We start from the raw sequence: 22,471 nt of genomic DNA, 5'->3' as shown, positions 1-22,471 counted from the left end.
CGTCAGATTTATGCTGTTGCTGGCGTCTCTTCTGAATTAGTGTTGTTAAGACCACCATAAAATGCTTTTATAACCATTTATTCGGCATCAAAAAATTCAAATTGATTAGATGATGAATAAAATTCAGTTGGTTTGTTTCGCCCTGTAAAGCAGCTTCCCTCACAGTACTTTTGTGTACCACGCAAAAGAGTAGCTTCATGGCAACTTGATTGTACTTTCGGAGGGTAGATGGTGCAAAATATACCCGTCGTTAAACGTACTCGAAAGAACAAAAATCCGGTGAGGAATGAGAAAATATAATGAAGGTGAATTTGAGGGAAATATGTATGTGTGTGTGGAATATGCCGTTGTAGAAGTTTTAGTCTCCTCAAAAAATATCGTTACAGAGGTTTTTATAGTAGTAAATGATATTGTTGTATCGAGAGGAGTTTAACATTACACTATAGGCAATTTCAAGCGAGATTCGAAAAAATATCGTTATAGATGGAAGGAGGAGGTTGTCTATCGAGTCTCATCGCAGCGAGGTATCACTGTATTATATGTCATTATGTAGTGACTACGGTATATCAAACTATGCATTGTTGCGCATGCAAGAAATTTCTTGCGTACAATTTAAAACTCTAACTTGTCATATACCGATAATCCCAAGAGCTTTCATGGCAGGGTTTTTTGTTCCTGCCATCGCAATTATTGGCTGGGTTTTTTTTTTTTTTTTTTTGTTCGTCTTCCTTCCTTATGGAGAAGATTTTCCAAGAAAATTTCTTCACAATAAAAGCACTATCTTTGTTTTCATTAAGTGAATAAAAAAAATAAGATTCTCTTAGAACTTCAAGGACTTCCATTGATTAACTTCACAAAACATGTTTCTTCACCACGCAATCTTCCGAGATAATGTAGTGTTATAAACAACAATAGAGCAAGCATCTTGTCTTACCTAAACGTAATCAAAGTGTTGCCAACCCGAGCAGTTGATGAAATGAACTTGCTTATTGACAGCATGATTATATAAGGAACGAACATATTGCAGTTCAAAGGGCAAAATCCACTCGTGGCTTCAGCTGTCACAAAAGTGGCATTCGAGATAAGGCACTCGCAGTCACTGAAAACCTGCAAAGTGATCGAGTGCGCGAATTACAGAGAAACAAATAATGCTCATATCGATACAAATAAAATAAAAAAAAAAAGAAAATTGGCTTTTAGGGGCTTGAAGACAGTCGTTTGTTTGAGTTTGACCTCAACGTTTCTCCAACGCTAGTAGTTGCCGTCTTCAGGAGGAATGGCATTCCTATAGAATACACCGGTACTACCATTTCTCCTTAAGATGCCAACCAGAATTGTTAGAGAAACGTTGAGGTCAAACTCAAGCAAACAACGGCCTTCAAACCAGAACAGCCAATTTTCATACAACGATGGCCACGAAAACCTTATCAGCTCCAAAAAGCATATACAGGGTGATTATAAAAAAACTATCCCGACATATGGGCCCCTAACTATCATACCATTCACAGAAACTGAATGAAATTTTGGCATATGGTATTTTGAGGTATGCGCTCAAGAATGATATGGAAAACAACAGTGTCACTCTAACAGTTACGGTTACAGTGAGAAAATTTCGAAAATATCAATGGCAACACCAAGTTTTGTGTATTGGAATGTGATCTCCATTGTGAAAAACCCTAAATAGCGTTCGAACGGCAACTGTAGCATGAAAATCACCGGCGGTAGATAGGCTAAAAGTGAGGACAACCAATAAGGACAGGGAAGCAGCATAAAATAAAGCATTTAATTGTGTTTCAAAAAATTTCCACATGACCTTGTGGAGGACTAATCAGGCTGCTGGGATCTCAGCCGAAGAAACGGTGTGACGAATGAAACGAACATTAATGCTCTGGTGCACGGCAAAGTCCTGTTTAATTTTTCCTTGCCTAACTCCGGGGATTTTCGTGCTACAGGTGTCATTCCAACGCTATTTAGTGTTTTTCAGTATTGAGATCGCATTCCAATACAAAAAAACTTGGTGTTGCCATTTGATATTTTCGAAATTTTCTCACTGTAACCGTAACTGTTAGAGTGACACTGTTGTTTTCCATATCATTCTTGAGCGCATACCTCAAAATACCTTATGCCAAAATTTCATTTAGTTTCTGTGAATGGTATGATAGTTAGGGGCTCATATGTCGGGATAGTTTTTTTATAATCACCCCGTATATTGATTCACTAAAAATAAAAAACTCCATTTGAATATTTCAAAACAATGAAACTTGAGAAAAACTGAAAAACAAATCTCAGGTCTGTCGCGTTCATAGGTGTTGTTTTTTTTTTTCTGGTGTAACATGCAGGTATGCCTTCGTAGCGTGAGCCATCTATTTGTTGTAGCGCTAGCGGACTACGGAAAGATGGAAACATTAAGGAAGTAACGAACCATTTGCAAAAGGATAAACATGTTTATACAGCCGGAACCTGCATAACAAACTTCGATTTAACCGAGTCCTTGATTATATAATTTCTAAAAGACCCTGTGAATACATATGTGTTAGCATCAACATTGATATAACGATTTTGTTCGATCAATAAAAAATACTGGTTCTGATTCGTTTAATCGGGGTTCGACTGAACTTCTGATTTATTCTAGAATGAGAGCTCTTTCCTGATCACCACATGATTGCGTGGTCCATGGCCTTATCTTTTCACTCTTTCATTCTTCGTTCGATTCGAATCAGTTATTGCTTTTCGTGACATGTATTTTTATTAGTTTTAAAATTAAGTCAACGTTCATTAAAAGGACTTAATGGGAAGGAGAATTATCACTTCCCAAGGATGGACTAGAGCTGTATGGCTGGTCTTTTGACACTCCCAGCAAATGGATACATGATTGTGAATATTGAGTCTCTTCCTGTCTATATTATTATTTGTAGCTTCGAGAAAATGCTTTCGTGTGTTCTATACCTATGTGTGCTACTTGCAGCTAGCACAAAACCTAATTTTATTTATTAACAATATGTATTTGAATGGGTTTTTTTTCTTTTGTTCTCCTAAAAAATTTCATTTTATGACTTGTACTGTTGTTACCGCCCATCAAAGATTTTATAATCGCATCATAATCAAACTTCTCCTTTTGGCTTCAATACGCAAGGTGTAGCCGAGAATTCACAAGGAGAAAGAGAATATATAACTTTTAATAAGTTAACGGTATTCACAGCAGTGTATACTCAATTTATATCATATACTGGCACTATTATCTAGCAACGTAACAGCAACACGTCATTCGTGATCGGCTCAGTTTGGATCAGATCACAACAGAATCGGTGACGTTAGAGCTTCTTGGAAAAACCTTCATAGACGCCTTAGATAACGTAACTGTTGAGAATTGTTTTCGTATATTTTTTATATATGGGCTCTTAATTAATTATCTTTGTTCGTATTTATCAAAAAATAGTATAAATTAGTCAAATTCTGCTATTTCAATAGTACTTTTCCGTATTTTGAGCGGATTCATGCTGAAATATAATATTAATGTAAGTAAATGTATGATATGTAGATAAATGTAAATAAAACAAGAAATCACAGGGTGCGGTAGCCCGCCCAGGTTGGTAAGATACTCGCCTAAAGTACGAATGGATGTTTAGAGGTGTCACAAGTTCGATACCCGGTTCGTCCTTGTTAGAAAACTTTCCTGATACAGGGGTACAACAGAAACGGCGACATGACCGCAGAAAAAATTGCTACCGCAGGGAGTTTCACATCGAGGGGTTGGCGCACCAACCTCTCGATGACTATAAAAACAAGCCTGCCGATCGGCAATATATTGTAGGTCCTGGTCTAATTATCCCTCATGTGCAGAAAATGATCGCGGTGAGACAAAAATGATCAAACGAGCAGGAATTCACACCACTTTTTTCCAGAATTCCGTGAATTTTAAAAGAATGTCTTACCTTTGTGATTTTGGACGGAGTCACATTTAGAGCTAGATTCATACCAGCATCAAAAAGTTGCGTATTGTTTGGACATCCCGCGAAGCACGGCGAGAAATATGTTGCAACTCCGTCTTCTCCACAAACTGGCTCGAAAATCCGTGTCGTACATACGCAGCCAGAATTACATCCATTTTTCAAGTTGAGAGTGCTGCATTCAGAGAAATTTTCAACAGTTGAATCAACGTTGCGCGTATCATTATAATAGCTCAAGCAATGTATGTATATGATATTTAAATGTTCAAAGAAAATATTTTCTGTTACTTTGGTTGTGAAAAACGCACCTCATTACTACCTCATTACTTACTCATGATAAGGAAGATTCAAAATTCTACTTTTGAAATTAGATTTCCTGTTAACGACATTACAAGAAGTAGAATCGGTTGGTCGTAACGCAAGAGTGGTGAAGTGAAATTTTGACGATATTCTTCTTATGTTATTAAGGCTTGTTTAATGTTTTTTGAATTTTTTTTTTCTTTTAAAAAATGTAAGTTCAATGAAATATACTAATAAACTAATCTATTGGTGTTTTGTGGTATTAATCGATAAAAGCATGAGTTTTTCAATGCAATTAGGAATGAACATAAAAGTGACCATAAAAGTGAAGTTAGTAGTTCTCAATTTTAGTACTTTTTCGACTCGTGGTTCTCTTGCCATGACACCATTTATCTGCGGTTCCTCAGATTAATCTAAAGAAGAACCGCTTCGAAGCACTGAACAGGTGATCATGAAAATCGACACCTTACCCAAATCCCCTAAATAAAGAGCAAGCTCTTCTTTAGGGGTTGTTACCTTACCGCGAAGCTCTTGACAAAGGTAGGTGACGCCATGCTGAAAAAACACAATAGCGCTTATTGGAGTTTCATTATTCCAATTATCACAGTATAGTGTCTAAAATAAAATTGAAATGTCAAATGTTTTAGTTCACTTTCAACACCCCCCTCCCCCGCCGAGGCAGATTTTATGAATTAATCTGAGAAGTGCCTGATGGTGGTGTTACGATTTTACGATTCATGTTGCGTCTTCGAATGGAAGGACGTTGAAGTCGTCGCTCGAGTTTCATTGTGCAATGAAACATTTCTCTATGAAGTACTTAACAGATTCAATATATTACAATACATACATAATAAATTTCGTCCTGATTTCAATCTGTATCGTTCAGGCCCCCGGAACTGGGGGGGGGGGCAATATGGGCAGCTCCCCCGGGTGGAAAATTTTATGTAGGAGCAAAAACGCCATTATGAAATCATCGAATTTTACAGTTGGTTGGGACAGCAAAATCATGTTTCCCTCCCCCCCCCCCCCAATAAAAAAAAATCTTATTTACGACCCTGCTATTGTTCATCTGGATTTTTTCTGTACCGACTAATCCCTGCCTCCAATGAGGAGGCTAAGAGAGGTCGTACTACTTGAGAAATTCTTACCCATCATCCTGCAGTGATGTGCCAGGCAACTGCACCGATGGACATCCAAGGAAAACAGAAACAACTAGACCAACCACGGAGAAAATTTCGACGCACACCATGTAAGCTGTCAAATATCTCGGCCTTGGTTTATATTTTTTGATCAACAAACCTCCCAGAAGAATTCCGAATAGCATGGCTATTATTCCTGTAGCACCTGCGAAAAAAAAAAATTCATGGGAAAAAAGGAAATCGTGTTTTTTGTTTTCTTGCTATGCAGAATTGCATTGTTTCATAGGTAAATTTTTGTTCAACTGAATTTCCCAATAGACAATATAACGCATAAATCACAGAATTCTGACCATGTGATGCTCTTGAGGGTGAACGCTCAAGTCTACTTTTCTGCAAAAACAGTTGATTCAAGAGGCATACTTCCAATTAGAAAAAAATATCGAAATAACGTGTAGACTTCACATACGTAAAGATCATATTACAAGGGGTTGTATAGTGATTAAAATAAAAAAATAACTTGTTTTTGTTGCCCTGTCCTGAAAAACTCAATTAGACAGTTGTTGCCCTGTCTTTCCCAAGGCGAACAAAAACAATTCCATGTTTTTAAGCACAAACTTCACTGAGATATTTGAATTAAAAATCACTGGAAATGAGAGAAACAACCTCATAAACCAACAAACGGGCTCATTCTACGCTTCTTTTCTCCCACTTTTAGCGATTCTTAATTTCGAATATCTCAGCAAATATTGCACGTAGAAACGCGTATTGTTTTGTTTTCCCATCAAGAGAGACCGGGCAACAATTTCTAATGGGGTTTTTCAGAACAGGGTGACCAAATAAGAAGTTAACTTTTTATTTAATTAAATAAAAATCACGTTCAAGCAACATGAATCACTTGTCTGGAATCTACACGTCATTTCAAAACTTTTTCCTTAACTGGAAGTATGCTTCTAGGATCAGCGGTTGCCAACTAATTTGTGGTAAAGGGACTTGAGCGTTCACCCTGTATATTAAATTTAATATATCTATTTATAAATTTATAATTTGTTTTTCATGGATTTTAAATCATGGAAAAACAAAAAGATTTTGATTGGAATCCAATTTCATAGATTGCAAATCAAAAAACGTGTAGACATCATGCCGTAAGTTGCTGATGATAGGTTTCTCCAATTTTACTATGAATAATTAAAGATTAATAATAATAATAGAGCAAATTTTTAAATTGCCAAAAATTAAAACTCTTTATATATTGATTGGTCGTATTTAACCCTTTCATATGATGCAGAATGCTGTAAATTGTCCAATAACAACTATCAATGTTATTGGTCGGTGAAATTTGCGTAGAATCACAGAAAGTAGGTCAATAATTTTCAATTGATAAATTTAACCTAATTTGAATTCTTAAACTGAACACTACTAACCCGAAAATAAACTGGCAGATGAAGCAGACTGATGATATTGTGATTCCATGTATTTCGGCATGAACACAAAATAACCAGCAAATCCATTGATTTGTAACGTAATACTGATGATATGGCACACTAGAATTGGATTTTTTAGCAGCTTCTTGATGGCTCGAGGATAATCTGAATAATTAAAAATAATAATGAATATCATATAAAAAAGTTTATATATTTCTCTCTTAGATAGCAACACTTCTCAAGCATAAAATACGCATAACTCTGACATCAAAAATATGTTGAGGGAAACGCATATACACATATACACTCACCACCTTCCGGCATTCACCAATTAATTAGAAATTCCTCAGAAGAATGTTTACGAGGTACACGAGAGAGTATTGATATGATACTGAACTTAAATATTTTTATAAAGTATAATAAGATTTTCCAACTTCAATGGGCGGGTTTCTTATAATAACTATAGTCCGTTTCAGGTTAACTTTGCAGTGAAGGGGAAGCTACGAGGGAACCGCATCACTCGTTGCTATGGGAACGAAAGCCTCTTAACCAATGTATCGATGCGCAGCCTCGGTAAGGTATGGCCGATTCTCGCCAATCTCACTGAGAAAAATATTTTTTACGTGTAACGTAATTGCACAGTTAAATTAGTAATAATTATAGAATTGAAAGAAAACCACTGCCGATACTTTCAGAAATTAAAGTGAGGTTTTTGAAATCATTTGTTTTGTTTTTTGATTAGAAAATGTTTTAAAATTTAGAAAAAAATAATTATCTTCTATCAGCGTGTCACTTACTCTTCATTGATGTGCCGTAAGTAACACTAAAAATTTCAAAAAAGTCATATATTTTTCTGCAATATTTCCCTTCCCTCAGCTGAAATTTATTTACAAAAAAAAATCTAAACAATATTATGAAAGCAACGTGTAATTTTAAAATACTGTATATTAACCATGGCTCTCAAAAACTTGGGGATTTTTAATTTTTTCTTCAATTTATATGGAAAAAATTAATGTTAAATAAATTAAGAAGAAGCAGGTTAACTCTGTTTTCACGTGTAAATGCAGGAATAGCACCAAATAATAATAATGATACGGAAAAGTTTAGAATTTTTTTACTCACTTTTCTTGCCGAAATTTCCGTCACTCGATCTCCCCCCTTCCCCGAACGGTATACGTCGATGCCACTTGTTTTCCCGACAGCTTTAGTCTTTCGTTACGGTTGATGTGCTGCTCATGGTTATTACGGATTATTCTTATGGAGTTTTGTTTACAACGAATATTCAAAAATATAGTATTCAGGAATGGAAGAGCAGAGAACTTTAGCGTGGCTATCTCTGGTGAAAATTAAGACACAACTGTCACGTCACATAACAGATGAAAGCCCAAACCACTGTGGACCCCCCCCCCCCACTCATTTATTGTATCTGAAGAGACGCTATAGGCAAGGGGCATGAGGAGAAACAGGTGGGTGGAAGATGGCGTCCGTTCGTGTGAGTGGAAGTCGCGACTCTGTCAACACACTCCGTGATCGGAAACGAAAACTATCCCATAAACATGGCAAAAAATAAATAATTAAAAAAAGGAGGATCTATAACCAAAACTTCTGCACCCATCGAGGGCCTCTCACAAGTCACAATAGTATCGGCACTCTCCTTGAAGAGAAACACTTCTTGTAATCTATGAGTGAATATCTGAACTCACTGAAGCCTATTTTTAGGAGAAAATAAAACTGATTGAATATTCGTTTTTATGTAAACCTACAACTGCATGTAAAACTGAATGAAAAATTGTATCGTTATGGAAAATTCAACCAAATAACGAAAAAAAAAAAATGTATATATACAGTATATAATTGTGTAACGAAAAAAAACACGACAGTGATATTGGCGGGGAAAATTTCTAGGATATCGCGCCAGAGTGTCGTTGCCGTTGCTATGGGTTTTTAATAATGGTAACCAATATTTTTTATAATTTAAAAATTTTAAACAAGTAAACATCGGCTCAAAACGACTTTTTTTCAGTATTTTTTTCAAAATCATAGAAAAAATTGAAATATTATGTATAAAGGTTCATCTTAAACCTCCGATATATGAGAACTATATTTTGCGGCGAAGGAATACACTCTCTACCTTTCTCTTCACTGCAAAGTTAACCTGAAACAGACTATAAGTTCATTCAGAAAAATATTCACTGAATTTTCAATTTGAAAGATAATGATTGCATAGCAGCACCTGCTCACATAGCACGTGCAACACTTACACTTGCACTCTCTTTTTTTTTCCACAAAAGCTTAATTTCGTCACAAACTCTTTGGGGATAAAACAGTAGCGAATGTTCGTATGAAACTGGGTTTGCGTGCAGTTAGCAAAGTATAATAGAATGTTTATATATTCTCAAGTGAAACAAAGAAGTGAGAGATATGTAAGGGATGGTAACCTTTCCATTTTGGAGGAGCTTCTCGTTCAACCTCTTCTTTTCTCTTACTATCCTCGGACCTGAATCTTTCTGGCAGCTCTCTTGGAAAAAAAGCCAGTAAAACGGTGAAAATTAATAGCGAGCCTCCCAATATCAAGAAACCCATCCACCAAGCACCGACCCATCTCGGATTGAGTCGGCTTATTCCCGGATCATCTGCAAAAGAAACAAAGGCGGAGATTTATATCATTTAGTAAATAGCCTACCGGTAATTGAAAGTGTCCAACTACCGAAGGCAGTGTAGTAACTATTCCATTTATAGACTAAACGAATGAGACGTTTCTTGATGGAGAGACAGCATCGTTAATATGAGAGATTTAATTAAATGAATAAATTATATGATACATCAGAGACCCATCGGGATCGCATTTTCTTGCATGCGTCCGGTCTCACACTTCAACATCGAATGATACTAAATGATAGTACCGCTACATGGCAGGTGTCTTTCTGCTACGCACCTACATCTAAAGAGCAGGTGGTATTCGCTAACATTCGGCCACCCTGCTACTAGAACGTCCTCGTTCACATGATACATTATTTTGCACAGCACAATTTTTCTGGAGTATATCAACAAATACACTACTTGCAAAAATAAATTATGGAAACTATAAAACACGATACACAATATAAATGCCAAAATATAACAAAGTACTAAAATAAACAAACACACACATAATATGAATTAAAGTCAGAAAATAATGACAGTTCTCTTATAGTACATAGTCTTTCAAATATGATGGCAATTTTCTCGCCCTTTTAGGACGGTTCACTATGTTTGAATCATTGTCAGGATCGCAATAATCCTCTCTCGGTGTACATGCATTTGATACGTGGTTATCTTTGATTTGTGTCACTTCACCATTATCATCGTCATTTAGCTCTGAGTCAATAACTTGATCTTCATCGTCAATAAGATGGAATAGTTTCATCTGAGATGCATGGGCTGTTGTTGTATAATTTTTTCGTCTTCCCCGCCCTTGACCACTTTGACGAAAATCAGTGATCTTATATGTGTCTGATGGCAGTATTCCAGCAACCACCATTGGACCTCGGTACTTTGCTTGTGTTTTGGTGCTTACTCCGGTCTGCTCTGGTAACCGTCGTACCACTATCACATCACCAATAGAATATTTAAAAGCAACGCTGTGATGAGCATCGTACATCTCTTTCATTTTCTCTTTTGAGTCCAGAATATTTTCTCGAGCTTGATCACGCAACTTGTTTGGTGACTCATATTCGGAAGACGTTGGCAATAATTCCGCTGGGAAGTAACCAGGTCTTTCGGGTTTGTATCCATGTAGAAGTTCAAAAGGGGACTTGCCTGCGGACTTACTAGGTGCCCAATTTATCGATCTTTGCACTTCAGGCAATACTCGATCCCAATCCCTATGCGACTCAGTTTTAACAGACGAGGTTATCATAGGTATAAGAACTCTGTTTATACGCTCGACTTGACCATTTGCTTGTGGCCTTTGACTACAGATAAGTGTATGTCTGATTCCATGCAATTTACAGTAATCTTCAAATGCTTTTGACGTGAAGCAGGTTCCTCGATCAGTTATAACACGATGGGGAGTTCCATAATCATTGATGAATTCATCAAAGTACTTAAGTACACTTTTCGTGGAGCAATTAGGACACGGTCGTAAACGCACAAATTTCGTGAAGTTATCAATAATGACCAAAAGTTCTTTGTTGCGATGAGAACTGGATATCAATGGTCCTAGGAAATCCATGTGAATAATTTCAAACGGTCTTTTACCTGGGAGTATAGGGTTCAATTTCCCTTGTTTCTTTCCTGACGGTGCTTTTGTAAATGCACAGACCACACACTGTCTCACATGTTGTTTGACGTAGCTCACCATTTTTGGAAACCAAAAATGTTCTCTGATCATCTGTACTACTTTTTCTGCACCATAATGACCTGAAAAATCATGATATTTCACAGCAAGGTATTTTCTCATGGTTCGTGGCATCACAAACAACTTTCGTTGCTTGCAATTAATTTCTTCGATGCGATATAGTATACCTTCATTCAACTCATAGTTATCAATAGTAGATTTATCATGATGAGTACGTGTAGATATTGGCTTCTTGAGAACGGAAATAATTTTCTGCAATTCTTTGTCCTGAGACTGAATAAGAGAAACTCTATCTCTTTCGTTGGAAATGTAAAATGCCTTGGGATTTACATTAAATTCACTTGGACCGTTAGAACGAATCCCGTCATACGATGTATTTTCGCATTCTTCCACAGGTGAACGACTGAGAGCATCGACGTGCGTCATATTCTTTCCAGGACAATGTTTCACCTCATAATCAAATTCGCTAAGTTGTTCAGCCCATCTCGCAATTTGAGGCTTAATATTTCGTTGAGTGTTCAAGTATATGATAGCAGAACAGTCGGTAACAAGCGTAAATTTCAAACCAAGTAGTAACGGTCGAAGTCGCGTCATTGACCATACAACAGCAATGAGTTCAAGACGACTGGAGTGGTACTTTTCTTCATTAGGATGAGTTCTACGACTCACACAGTACACCAGCCTTAGATTGTTGCTTTTGTCACGTTGAAGTAGCATACCTGCTAATCCGACCGCACTTGCATCAGTGTGCAATTCTGTTTTATCACGAGGATCGAATAACTTTAACACCGGTTGTGTCACTAGTTTTTCTCGCAAGATCGCAAAAGCATTTTGTTGTTCATCGTTCCATTCAAATAACTGATTGTTCCTAAGTAAACGGTTAAGAGGAAATGCTATGATAGCATAACGTTCTATGAAGCGCCGAAAGAAACCAGTCAAACCCAAAAATCGTCGTAGTTCTTCTTTAGTCTTGGGAACTGGATACTCAGCTATAGCAATTAATTTCCTTGGCCCAGGCTTCAATCCCTCTCTGCTTACCACGAAACCAAGATATTCCACTTCGGGCATACCAAATTCACATTTGGATAGTTTCAATGTCACCCCAGCTGTTTGCAGTTTTTCCAGAACGTTTTTCAATTTTACCACCATGTCATCGAAATCACATGCGCCAAAAAATATATCATCAACAAAACATGTTACAGTGTTCCACAATAGATCACCCAAAGCAACAGACATCGCACGCTGAAAAACTGGAGGCCCATTTGCTAACCCGAAAAATAAACGAGTTGGCTCGAAATGCCCATCAGGTGTTGTAAACGCAGCTTTACGTGATGATTCATCATCCATTGGGATCTGGTTGAATCCTTGACATGCATCAAGAATGCAAAACATGCTAAATCCTGAAAGACGGTCAAGCAAATCATCAAGACATGGAAGGGGAAATTTATCTTTCACGGTTTGAGCATTTAACTGCCTATAATCAATCACCATTCTGTATTCACCAGTCTTTTTGGGAACAAGTAGTACTGGACTACTGTACTCCGATATACTATCTCGTATAATTCCTTGATCTTTCATTTCAGTTGTAATTTTTCGCAGTATTTGTCTTTCATAATGTGAAGCACGGTATGGAGATCGTGCTACCGGTTTGCTTCCTGGAATTTCATTTATGTGCATCACAGCTGTATTGATGCATCCGATTTCGTCAGGTTCTTTCGCAAAACATGAACGATAATCATTAAGTAATTCGCACAGCCTATTTTTTTCTTGTTCCTTTATGGCATCGCCGACTTTAATTTCTTCACAAATAATAGGTTGCCTATTGCTTATGATTGCTTTTGCAACCATAACATCAGAAACATCAACACTGGAATCAGGCTCGCTATTCTCATCATGCCAGAATCCACGCAAAATACCTCTATTTTTCTTTATTGGTATTTGGCATACTTCCTCGACCTGAATTTGACACAATCTATCAAACTCATCGATATTAAGGAACTGTGACTTTCCTTCTTTCCGAATCATGATTAATTCCGGTGAATCAATAACATTATTACCAATGAGTACATTTGGTCCCTCAAAAGTATCGTCTTTTACTATATAGAATGTAATACTTCTCATTACTACATTATCAATGGCAACATTCACTTCTGTAATTCCTAGAGGTTTACTAAGACCACCAATACCTCTAATAGGAGAAATAACCTCATTACGAACGTCGGCGTTTACCCTTTGAGCAAAATTTTGTTTCATCATAGAGATGTCAGCACCTGTATCTACAACAGCTTCAGTTTCAACCTCATTGATACAAACAGTTTTGTTGTGAGAAGGAATGTTTATTTTCGGCGTGAACATAGCTGTGTTCACCAGAGGATTTTTTGGTTTTGTTGAACAATCCTTGGTACCATGACCCTCTTTTTTACAAGATGTACAAAACTTCACCCTTTTTGGTTTAGGACAATCTCTGGAAAAATGCCCCTTCTGGTAACAGTTATAACACGCGTTATGGTCTGCAGGTTTGCCAGTATCAATGTCCTTTCGCCAATGATTATCTTCTTTCTGTGGTTTGTTTTTGTTAAATTTTTCTCGAAAGCTTTGAGATGGCGGTCTAGAGCCTTTTGAATATTCATTATTATACACTTTTTTGCCAGTGCTCATGACCACACTTTCGTATTCGTCAAGCATTTCTGTCAACTTTACCACGGTTGTGATTTTTGACCATTCATCAATGAAATGATTACGAACATCTGTATTCACACTACGTTTTAGTTGATCTGTTACGATAAGTTCTTTTAGCCCTTCGAAATCTTTTATTCCCAATCCGCTTATCCATTCCTCGAAATAATTTCTCAATTCGAAGCCAAAGTCCTTCCACGTAATTTCCGAACTTTTCTTGTGGTTATTGAAAAGCTGACGGAATTGTTCAGGGCACAATTTGAATCGTCTCAACAGAAGTTTCTTAACATAGTCATATTCAGCAGCTTCCTGCTCAGGTTCTCTGGCAATGAGAGCAACAATTTCTGATGGTAATACACTAATGAGATGCGTAACCCAATGTTCTTTCGGGATGGACATGATCTTAGCCTGACGCTCAAAAGAGGTCATAAATAAGCTAATATCATTCTTCATATCAAATTTTGGGATCAATTTATGAAGATCTACTTTAAATGAACTATCATTTTCCCTCGCTAGACCCCCACCAATTGAACTTAGAGACAGTTCTAACCGTTTCTTTTCCAATTCCAATTCCATCCTTTTCATTTCCATTTCATCCTGACGCTTTCTCATCTCCATGTCATTTTGACGCTTCCTTTCCTCGCGCTCATCAATCTCTCGTTGTATTCTAGTTTCTATAACGGTATCGACAAGGACCCTAACAAATTCTTCCTCATAATTCTTCGAGTTTAGAATTAATAGTTTTAAATCAGCAACTTTAAAATCGGGATCAACTGTTTCCCCAAGCTCCTCGGCGAGAACTTTCAAGTCACCTTTTCTCGCTTTCGCTAAGAATGACATCTTGTAATATTAAAAAAAATAATAATAATAAAAGAAAAGAAAATGACCAGTGCTATGGTATTATTGCTAAATAATGATACGGAAGATATATATAGCATTAAATTGACTCTGATCATGAAACGAAAATAGTTCAACTCACCACCATACAGCAACAATAAAAAAATAAATCACTTCACTTCCCTGCATATACGCGAAAAGAAATGAATAAAAAAAATGAATTCACTGAAAATAAATCGAAATTCGCGCAAAATCTTGTACATCGCACTCGCGCGCTAATATAACCCTCGCATCGTCAAACGTGGAACCACATAATAATGTATGAAATAATTTCACTGAAGATCAATCAAAGTTTGCGCAAAATTTTAAACATCACACTCGCGCACTATCACCATCACAACACCTCGACACATCGGAAACGTCGCAGAATAATATACATCATACACGCACTAATATCTCGCACTGCATATACTAATACCGCGCACTAAATCATCACATCATATTTCCACCAGCAAGGATTGGTCGTAGAATCACTGAAACATCAGAAATATCGTTGAATCTTTAACCTCAACAGCCATTAGACTACTTCGGGAATCCTCGGGTGACATCGGCAATCGTCGGGAGACATCGATATCTTCGGTAACATCGGAGATCCACGGAATCTTTAACCTCAACAGCGATTAGTATACTTCGGCAATCCTCGGTAGACTTCGGATATCCTCGGGTGACATCGGAAACAGCAACCAGCGGACGTCATCGGCAATCACCAGTAGAAAAGAAAGAAACTTTTGTTTTGTTTCGTCGTCGAGAAGACAAACTTCGCAAGCTGCCGATTGTGGGCTCTAGTTCACAAACATCAACGCACGTGGGATATGCATAGCATCATCGTTATCACTATATATCTATGTCTATGTCTATATCTATGTCTATCCCACTTCTGAATTATAGACTAAACGAATGAGACGTTTCTTGATGGAGAGACAGCATCGTTAATATGAGAGATTTAATTAAATGATTAAATTATATGATACATCAGAGACCCATCGGGATCGCATTTTCTTGCATGCGTCCGGTCTCACACTTCAACATCGAATGATACTAAATGATAGTACCGCTACATGGCAGGTGTCTTTCTGCTACGCACCTACATCTAAAGAGCAGGTGGTATTCGCTAACACATTAAATGAAATCGAGTCCACTTATAACGAGGAGCTCGTTTCCAACAAAAATTCTTGTTGAATCCGGTCACTCGATAAATCCGTTTTTAAGTGAGAAAAGATATAATTCGGAAATTAAGTGCTTATAGCAAGTAACACGGTATGGAATATTAGATGTATAAAACATTTTTCTCTTCATCGTTTTCTAGCAATATAATTTTTATTTCATACTTAAGACTTTGCTTAGGCTTTTTTAGGCATTTTTCCCAAAGGACAAATTTTCCGGATATGATCCTCACACTCAAACACATGGAGTTTGTATGGGAAGGGAATTAAGAGATGAATTAGCCGGGGTTTTTTTTTAAATTCTGATTGATCTGTTTCTTTTATCTTCGTTTCCCATTTTCATTCCCTTCTGGACGAAGCGTTACTGTTCGTGCACATCTATAACAAACCTTATAAGTTGATAGTGCTGACATTTATCCTTCGTCAATGGTATTATCTCCATATTATGATAGAGGCAAAAGAAACTCAAACTGAGTGAAAACAAACTAAACTGCTAAACAGTTTTGTGGTTCTCTTTGCATTGCACATATTCTCTCTCTCTCTCTTTTCTTTTTTTCCCCCCTTTGAATTCGCTTGTTAAACCCGAGTTAGGGTAGGAACATAGTGCGTCCGGGTTTCCGATTCAGGTAGTGGGTGTGGTTTACTCTTACATGTTATGCATCAAAAATTAGTTTCTTCTGCAAATTATTTCATCAAATCTATTCATAGTTTGAATTCCTCTCACAAATGAAACATTTTTTTCCAATTTTTTTTGCAATTATTATTTTGCTTTAAGAAATTTGCCGAACGAGGTGGCAGAAAAAGTAGGAAAACAAATTGCCTATGTGTCAAGTTTTAAGAGCAATTTGTCTTCGAAAAGGGATATAGTGCTAACCAGACACCGGTGTTAATGACATTTGCATTTTTGTTTTTATAGCATTTAGCTGTTAGAGCATTTTTTTTTAGTTTTGGGACATTTTTTTGGCCTTTTAACGATATTTTTTCACTTTTCAAATTTTTTGACGATGGAAAAGATTGGAGAAAATTATATGAATACTGTGTGTCTGTGTGTGTGTGTGTGCGCGCGCGCGCGCGTGCGTGCGTACCAGTAATGAAAAAATATGCTTGGATTTCTTGGAAAATAAAATAAAAAATGTCTTTTTGGTTTTTTAGCTTCCTAACCATAGGCGTGCATACACTAGATTTCTCGGGGGGGGGGGGAGTTCATTTTTCGTTTTTTACTTTAAAAAAAACCTATTCGCTTTCCTCCAGTACAGCGGTTCTCAACCGGTGCTCCGCGGAGCCCTTGGGGCTCCCTGAGAGTACCAAGTTTGAGTTTTCAAAAGAAAAAATTGACAAATACCATTTTATTTTTAATCAATAAATCAGCATCTTCTATCGCTCACAATCTTGTTCAAATACCAAGTCCAACACGCGCGCACGCGCAGAATCTTTAACCGGGAAGAAATTTTCTTTCCGGTTAATGTTCGGCTTTTCACAGCCGGTTTGCGTAAAGCGGTGACACGCTATGCAAATGAACCTAGCGTTACCTTATTTCGATTAGCCCGATCGCTTCCGTATGCCGGAATCGGAAACATCGAGAAATTTTATCCGTTAAGCCGAGATTACACTATAAAAGTTTGATAAAAGTACTTTCATAAAACTTAAAAAGGCCACCACACAATAATATTATTGGTTACATTCTAGAAAATGAAACCGATGATCTTATTGGTAAAGCATTTTTCAAGTTTTATAAAAAGGATTCCATTGCGAACTTTTTCATAGTGTAATCCTTAGTCGCCCGCTTTTAAAAGCTAAAAAAAGTTGAAATTCTGTCTTACAACCAATCGGAGAGGACGCAGGTTTCTAGAATCTGAAACCCGGGTGCACTATGTTCATACCCTTACAGTGGAAAGCTGCTCACTAAGAGCAACAGAATTGCCAATCAATTAACATCGTACCAAACAAAGTGCATTAATTTTCCGTTAAATCAATACTCTTATTAAAAGTGGGCTCGTTGTAAGAGCGGATCCGACTGTATAATACTCTTAAGCATGCCAGCATATATGCATCTCTTCGGATAGTATTGCTTAAATTACTTCAAAAATCGACTTTTATGGATAGAATGATTCCAAACAGTATATAAATTCGCATATAGCCAGCCCTTCGTGATACAATTTCAATGTCATTATTCAACTTGGATCACTTCCAGATTCGATAGATTTGTTTTCGTAATTAAATCAAAAGATATACAGCCTTATCTACTACTAGCGTGTTATTGGACGAGAAAAAACGATTTACCAAAATCATGGGGGGAAAATGTTTAATTAAGATTAATGCTTTTTCTAACTCGAACGATATTCGCATCTATATTGGATAAAATGAAAATGATGAATATTGAGTTTCCGTTTTATCAAAGGAAAAAAAAAAAAACAGCAATCTAGTCCTAAAATGAGTGTATAAGAAACCACGATGTAAAAAATCAATTGTGTGTCTATTTTCGTGAAACGTACTTTGAATTAAGGTAAGATTCTTCTTTTCTAGTTTGCTCATTAGAGATAAAAAAATAAAAATATAGTCTCTGAAAAACACGCCGCAAACTTAGATAAGTAATCCAAGAAATGCGCCCTAAATAATAATATCTTTGGGATCAAGAGCAGATACTGCCAAAGTGAAAATGAATGAAATATTTTATCTCAGCAACACATTTTCAAATAAAGAATGCCAATTAAGGCGTTTGGCAGCCGATTGGTGAGGCTACACATTTTCGATTAAGCTCTAAACGGATTTGGGCTTAGTTAGTATCGTCTCTCTATATTATAGACGCGATACGAACTATAAGCGTATAGACTCTATATGCTCAGAATCGGCTTTTAACCGTGGTTCCCGGTAAAATTAGCTCGATATTGACTAAGGGGAAAAGCCTTTTTTAATGCAAAAAATGTGTAATTTTTTTTTGTGTGAATTGCCGTAAATTCGTATGTTGAGATGTTATGGTGATGGGCAATCAGAAGAGTGCCTACTTAGTAAATGAAAAAAAGAAAAAAAAAAAGAAGCCTAATCATTTTTCAAAAGATGCACTTGCATGTCTATGCAATGAGATTTGTTGTTAATGATAGTTGTCGGAAACTTTCTGGTCCACAAAAATAAACCTTTATGCACATTGAAAATCTCAATGCTTATTTTCTGAAATAATTAGATTCATGTTTTTTGCATCATACTTACCGCAAAATCTGTTTAGGCTATAATGTCAGTCATTTTTTTTTAAATATCAATACCATTGAGAATGATTTTTTTTCACGAAAAGGCAAAATTTAACGAGTCCATGACTGTCAACTAATCTTATCACAGCTTTCTAGTGTCAGTCGCTAATTCACCTAAAATATTACTCATCGAATATAACAAAAGCAAAAACAGACGGCAAAATAAAATCAACTGAATTTTTGTCGCATCAGTTCTTCAATCTGTGCCTTTTCCAGTTTGCTGCGCGTCGAGCGTTTGAAGCGGCAGGCTTCTCAAAGCCTCAAAATGGTAAATTAAAGAAAACTGATGGAGTTTTTCCAATCATTTTTCAAAAAATCATATTTTCAACTGAAAAAATGATTTTTTTAAAAATTGATTACATTATTGAACATTCATTTTACTTTCATCTGTCTTTATAGTATTAGGTTTGAGGAAAAAAGGAATACTCATCACACACAATTCATACTTCACAGTTTTTATACACGTTTTTCTCAATGTGAATTTTTGTCATTGCGCGCATGATTATTCAAAGATGGTTTGACAAATCAATATGAAATATTTATACTTACTAAACTAATATAGGACAATAGAATGAATGAACTAGGATAATTTGAGATTCATTTAAAATTAAAAATTTTAAAAATGTTTAAATTTAAAAAAAGTGAAAAAATTTCAATATTTTGAACTTAGAATTTAAAAAAAAATACTTCGCTTTATAATTTCTTAAATCCTTCCATTCATTGGAATTTCACATTCATATCCTTAAGAAAAAACAAAAACCATAGGTCTAAGTAGACAGTTACTCATGTAGTCATGCGCACAAGACATCTATGTTTCTGCTGGGGCAAAATTTAATCCGTGTGTTGTTTGCTTCAAAATACCGAATATATATATCACATAGTGCTTTCTATATGAGAAATATTGAAAGGTTTCATGCAAGATAGTAACACACACACTAAACATGCGATCAATTTTAAAATAGAAACAATGAACTAATTATCTGCAATTTGCAATTTAATCACTACATATGCCTTGCAGGAAAGTACTCAACAGTCCTGTCTGTGCCCCCTTTTTAACGGCAAAAAAGCCAAATTAATGGAATATCAATATTGGTTCGGGGCTCAGACTTACTATAAATAATACACTTTGTTTCACGAAAAAAAAAATATTTTTCCCTCTATGGTACTTACAGAAAGGATCTTCGTAATAACGTAGACAAAACGAGGACAGAAGGAAGCCGAGAGCAGGTCCAAATATCCGTAATGCACTCATAGCGCCTAGAACATGAACAAAAAAAAATTTCCCACTTCATTTTAAATGTATTTCATAATGTATATAAATTTTAAAGATAGGGATATGAGATATAAAATTTGTTCCATGTTTCAAAGAGATTATCGCTCCAGATGATTAATTATATGGAAATGATAATACGCCACAATTTTTTTCATCGATTTCTCTAAAATAATATTCTGTACTAGGAAATGTATTATAGTAAATACTTTTTCTATCACCTTCCTGATTTTTTACGATTATTGACCTCAAGGGCGCAGTAGCCCAGGTCGATAAGATGCTCGCCTAAAGAACCAAAGGATGTTTAGAGGTGTCGCGAGTTCGATACCCGGTTCGTCCTTGTCAGAAAAATTTCTTGACACAGGGGTACAACAAAAACAAAACGGCGACAAGACCGCAGGAAAAAATTGCTATCGCAAAATAGAGTGAAATGGCCTTAAGTGAAAGCCACTATGATGATGTAGAGGACATTCAACAAAATGTGACGAAATTTGCTTCCAGGAAATTTTATTATACACCAATCAAAGTTAAATAACCCTAATAGAACGATTTTTTTGATCGGCTTACTATTATTTATGAAAATAACTGCCTTGGCTTGAACTAATGAATTAGTCGATCGTTAATTTTAAATATTTACAGTACTAGTTCTATACCGGCAAATATTGATTTAAATTTAAGTTTCAAATTTTGTAAGAAAGTATCACTCATACTTACTGAAGTACGCAGGTGAGTTTTTCTTTTTGACGTTGTCGTCAAGATAAGGTGCGCCGATCGTATAGAAGGCTGTATATCCAAAACCGTTCAGGAAATTGGCCAGAAACAGGATCGTTATTGCCGGAATCGTGGAATTCATTTGCGCGCGATCGCAATTTTCATCTTTAACCTGACCGTCACAGAATTCCAGTTCCGGCTTTTTCTTCAAGACAGAAGAATCCGACAACAAATGTAATGCTGGACCATATATGAAGTACGGAAGGGTACTGAGAAGGCAACTGAGTATGACCAATAGCATGCCCCCGGCTATCAACCTAGGTTTATGCGCTTTACCACCGAAGTAACCTATTAGTGTGCTAGTGAATATTGGACTGAGGTTGTCTGCGATCATAATGATCCCCGTAATCTTACTCTCGAAAGCATACCTCTTCTCTAGCGTAGATATAACGCCAATGAAATACGTGAAATAAGCACCTTGCAGTACGCCTAGTACACAGTATATTACGAGATAGACTTTTGGATCTGCGAACCTTTGAAGCCATTGAGGAGTACAATCACCGATCCCGCAAAGTTCATCTCTGTTTATTGAAGGAGGTCTTCTTTTGTTTGGCTGAGTTGGGATAGCAATAAATTTAGAATTCATGATCACCAAGTGATTATTGATACTTCGATTTAAAAAAAATAAATAAATAAAAATTGTTTTCTCAGCAGTGCTTGAAAATTATGTTTCCTCGATGATTATCGCACACACATCACGTGCACAAAATCTTCGCTCGGGCCGCCTAAAATATGCGGCCTAACATTCAACATCGTAGACCATTTTTTGTAGATACGCGCTCACCTTCGAACAAAAATTGTCAAATCATGTCTAAGCGTGAGAAAGCGATCACTTGAAGGAAAAAAAAAATCCCTTCTTCAGTTCGGGACGAAATACTGATAAAGAAAGGCGATAAAGTCTGGCTTTCGGACGGGCATTCTGCCAGGAAGAAACACCAATGGTTTTATTGTCAACTTCTTTTCTTCACATCACCCCCAACCAAGTTTTAGACGTGTGTTCTAAAATTTTATCAAGCAAAATGACATCAATTGAATGCTATCTTACGTACATAAAGGTCGGCGTCGATATGAACATAACGAGCAGCCTGTGGCGACGTTTGTTGGAGAACCAACCGTCTAATCTTTAAACGAGCCATTCAAGTAGCATTGACGTGGCACGTGACATCTTTAGAATAACATCGGGTAAAATAACTCGAGATGCATTTCATCGTCCCCAGAATCAACTTGGGATGATGATTTCCTGATTTATGAGAATAATTCAGGAAAGCAAGCTTTCATATTTAGTATGGGAAGGGGTGGGGGGAGT

General features: G+C 36.5%; 1 protein-coding gene across 1 annotated transcript in view; it reads right to left on the bottom strand.

Moving 5' to 3' along the window:
- LOC149086595 (solute carrier organic anion transporter family member 74D-like) overlaps positions 1–22,238 on the bottom strand; it is a 28,834-nt gene extending 6,596 nt beyond the window's left edge. Inside the window, exons 1-7 of the mRNA XM_089230970.1 lie at positions 21,109–22,238; positions 20,295–20,381; positions 9,246–9,440; positions 6,808–6,972; positions 5,396–5,591; positions 3,933–4,122; positions 935–1,107 (exon numbers count right to left, since the gene is read on the bottom strand). Coding sequence (XP_089087096.1) covers positions 935–1,107; positions 3,933–4,122; positions 5,396–5,591; positions 6,808–6,972; positions 9,246–9,440; positions 20,295–20,381; positions 21,109–21,751 — 1,649 coding nt within the window. The 5' untranslated portion in view covers positions 21,752–22,238. The remainder of the gene's footprint in view (positions 1–934; positions 1,108–3,932; positions 4,123–5,395; positions 5,592–6,807; positions 6,973–9,245; positions 9,441–20,294; positions 20,382–21,108) is intronic.
- Between the last annotated feature and the right edge of the window lie 233 nt (positions 22,239–22,471).

Source organism: Pholcus phalangioides, unplaced genomic scaffold (assembly GCF_987345545.1).
Source record: "Pholcus phalangioides strain wild (caught in Gottingen) unplaced genomic scaffold, Ppha-v1.0 ptg000004l_1, whole genome shotgun sequence".
In the NCBI taxonomy this organism is placed as follows: domain Eukaryota; kingdom Metazoa; phylum Arthropoda; class Arachnida; order Araneae; family Pholcidae; genus Pholcus; species Pholcus phalangioides.
The sequence above is the reverse complement of the archived record's forward strand: the minus strand, read 5'-3'. Positions and strand labels throughout refer to the sequence as shown.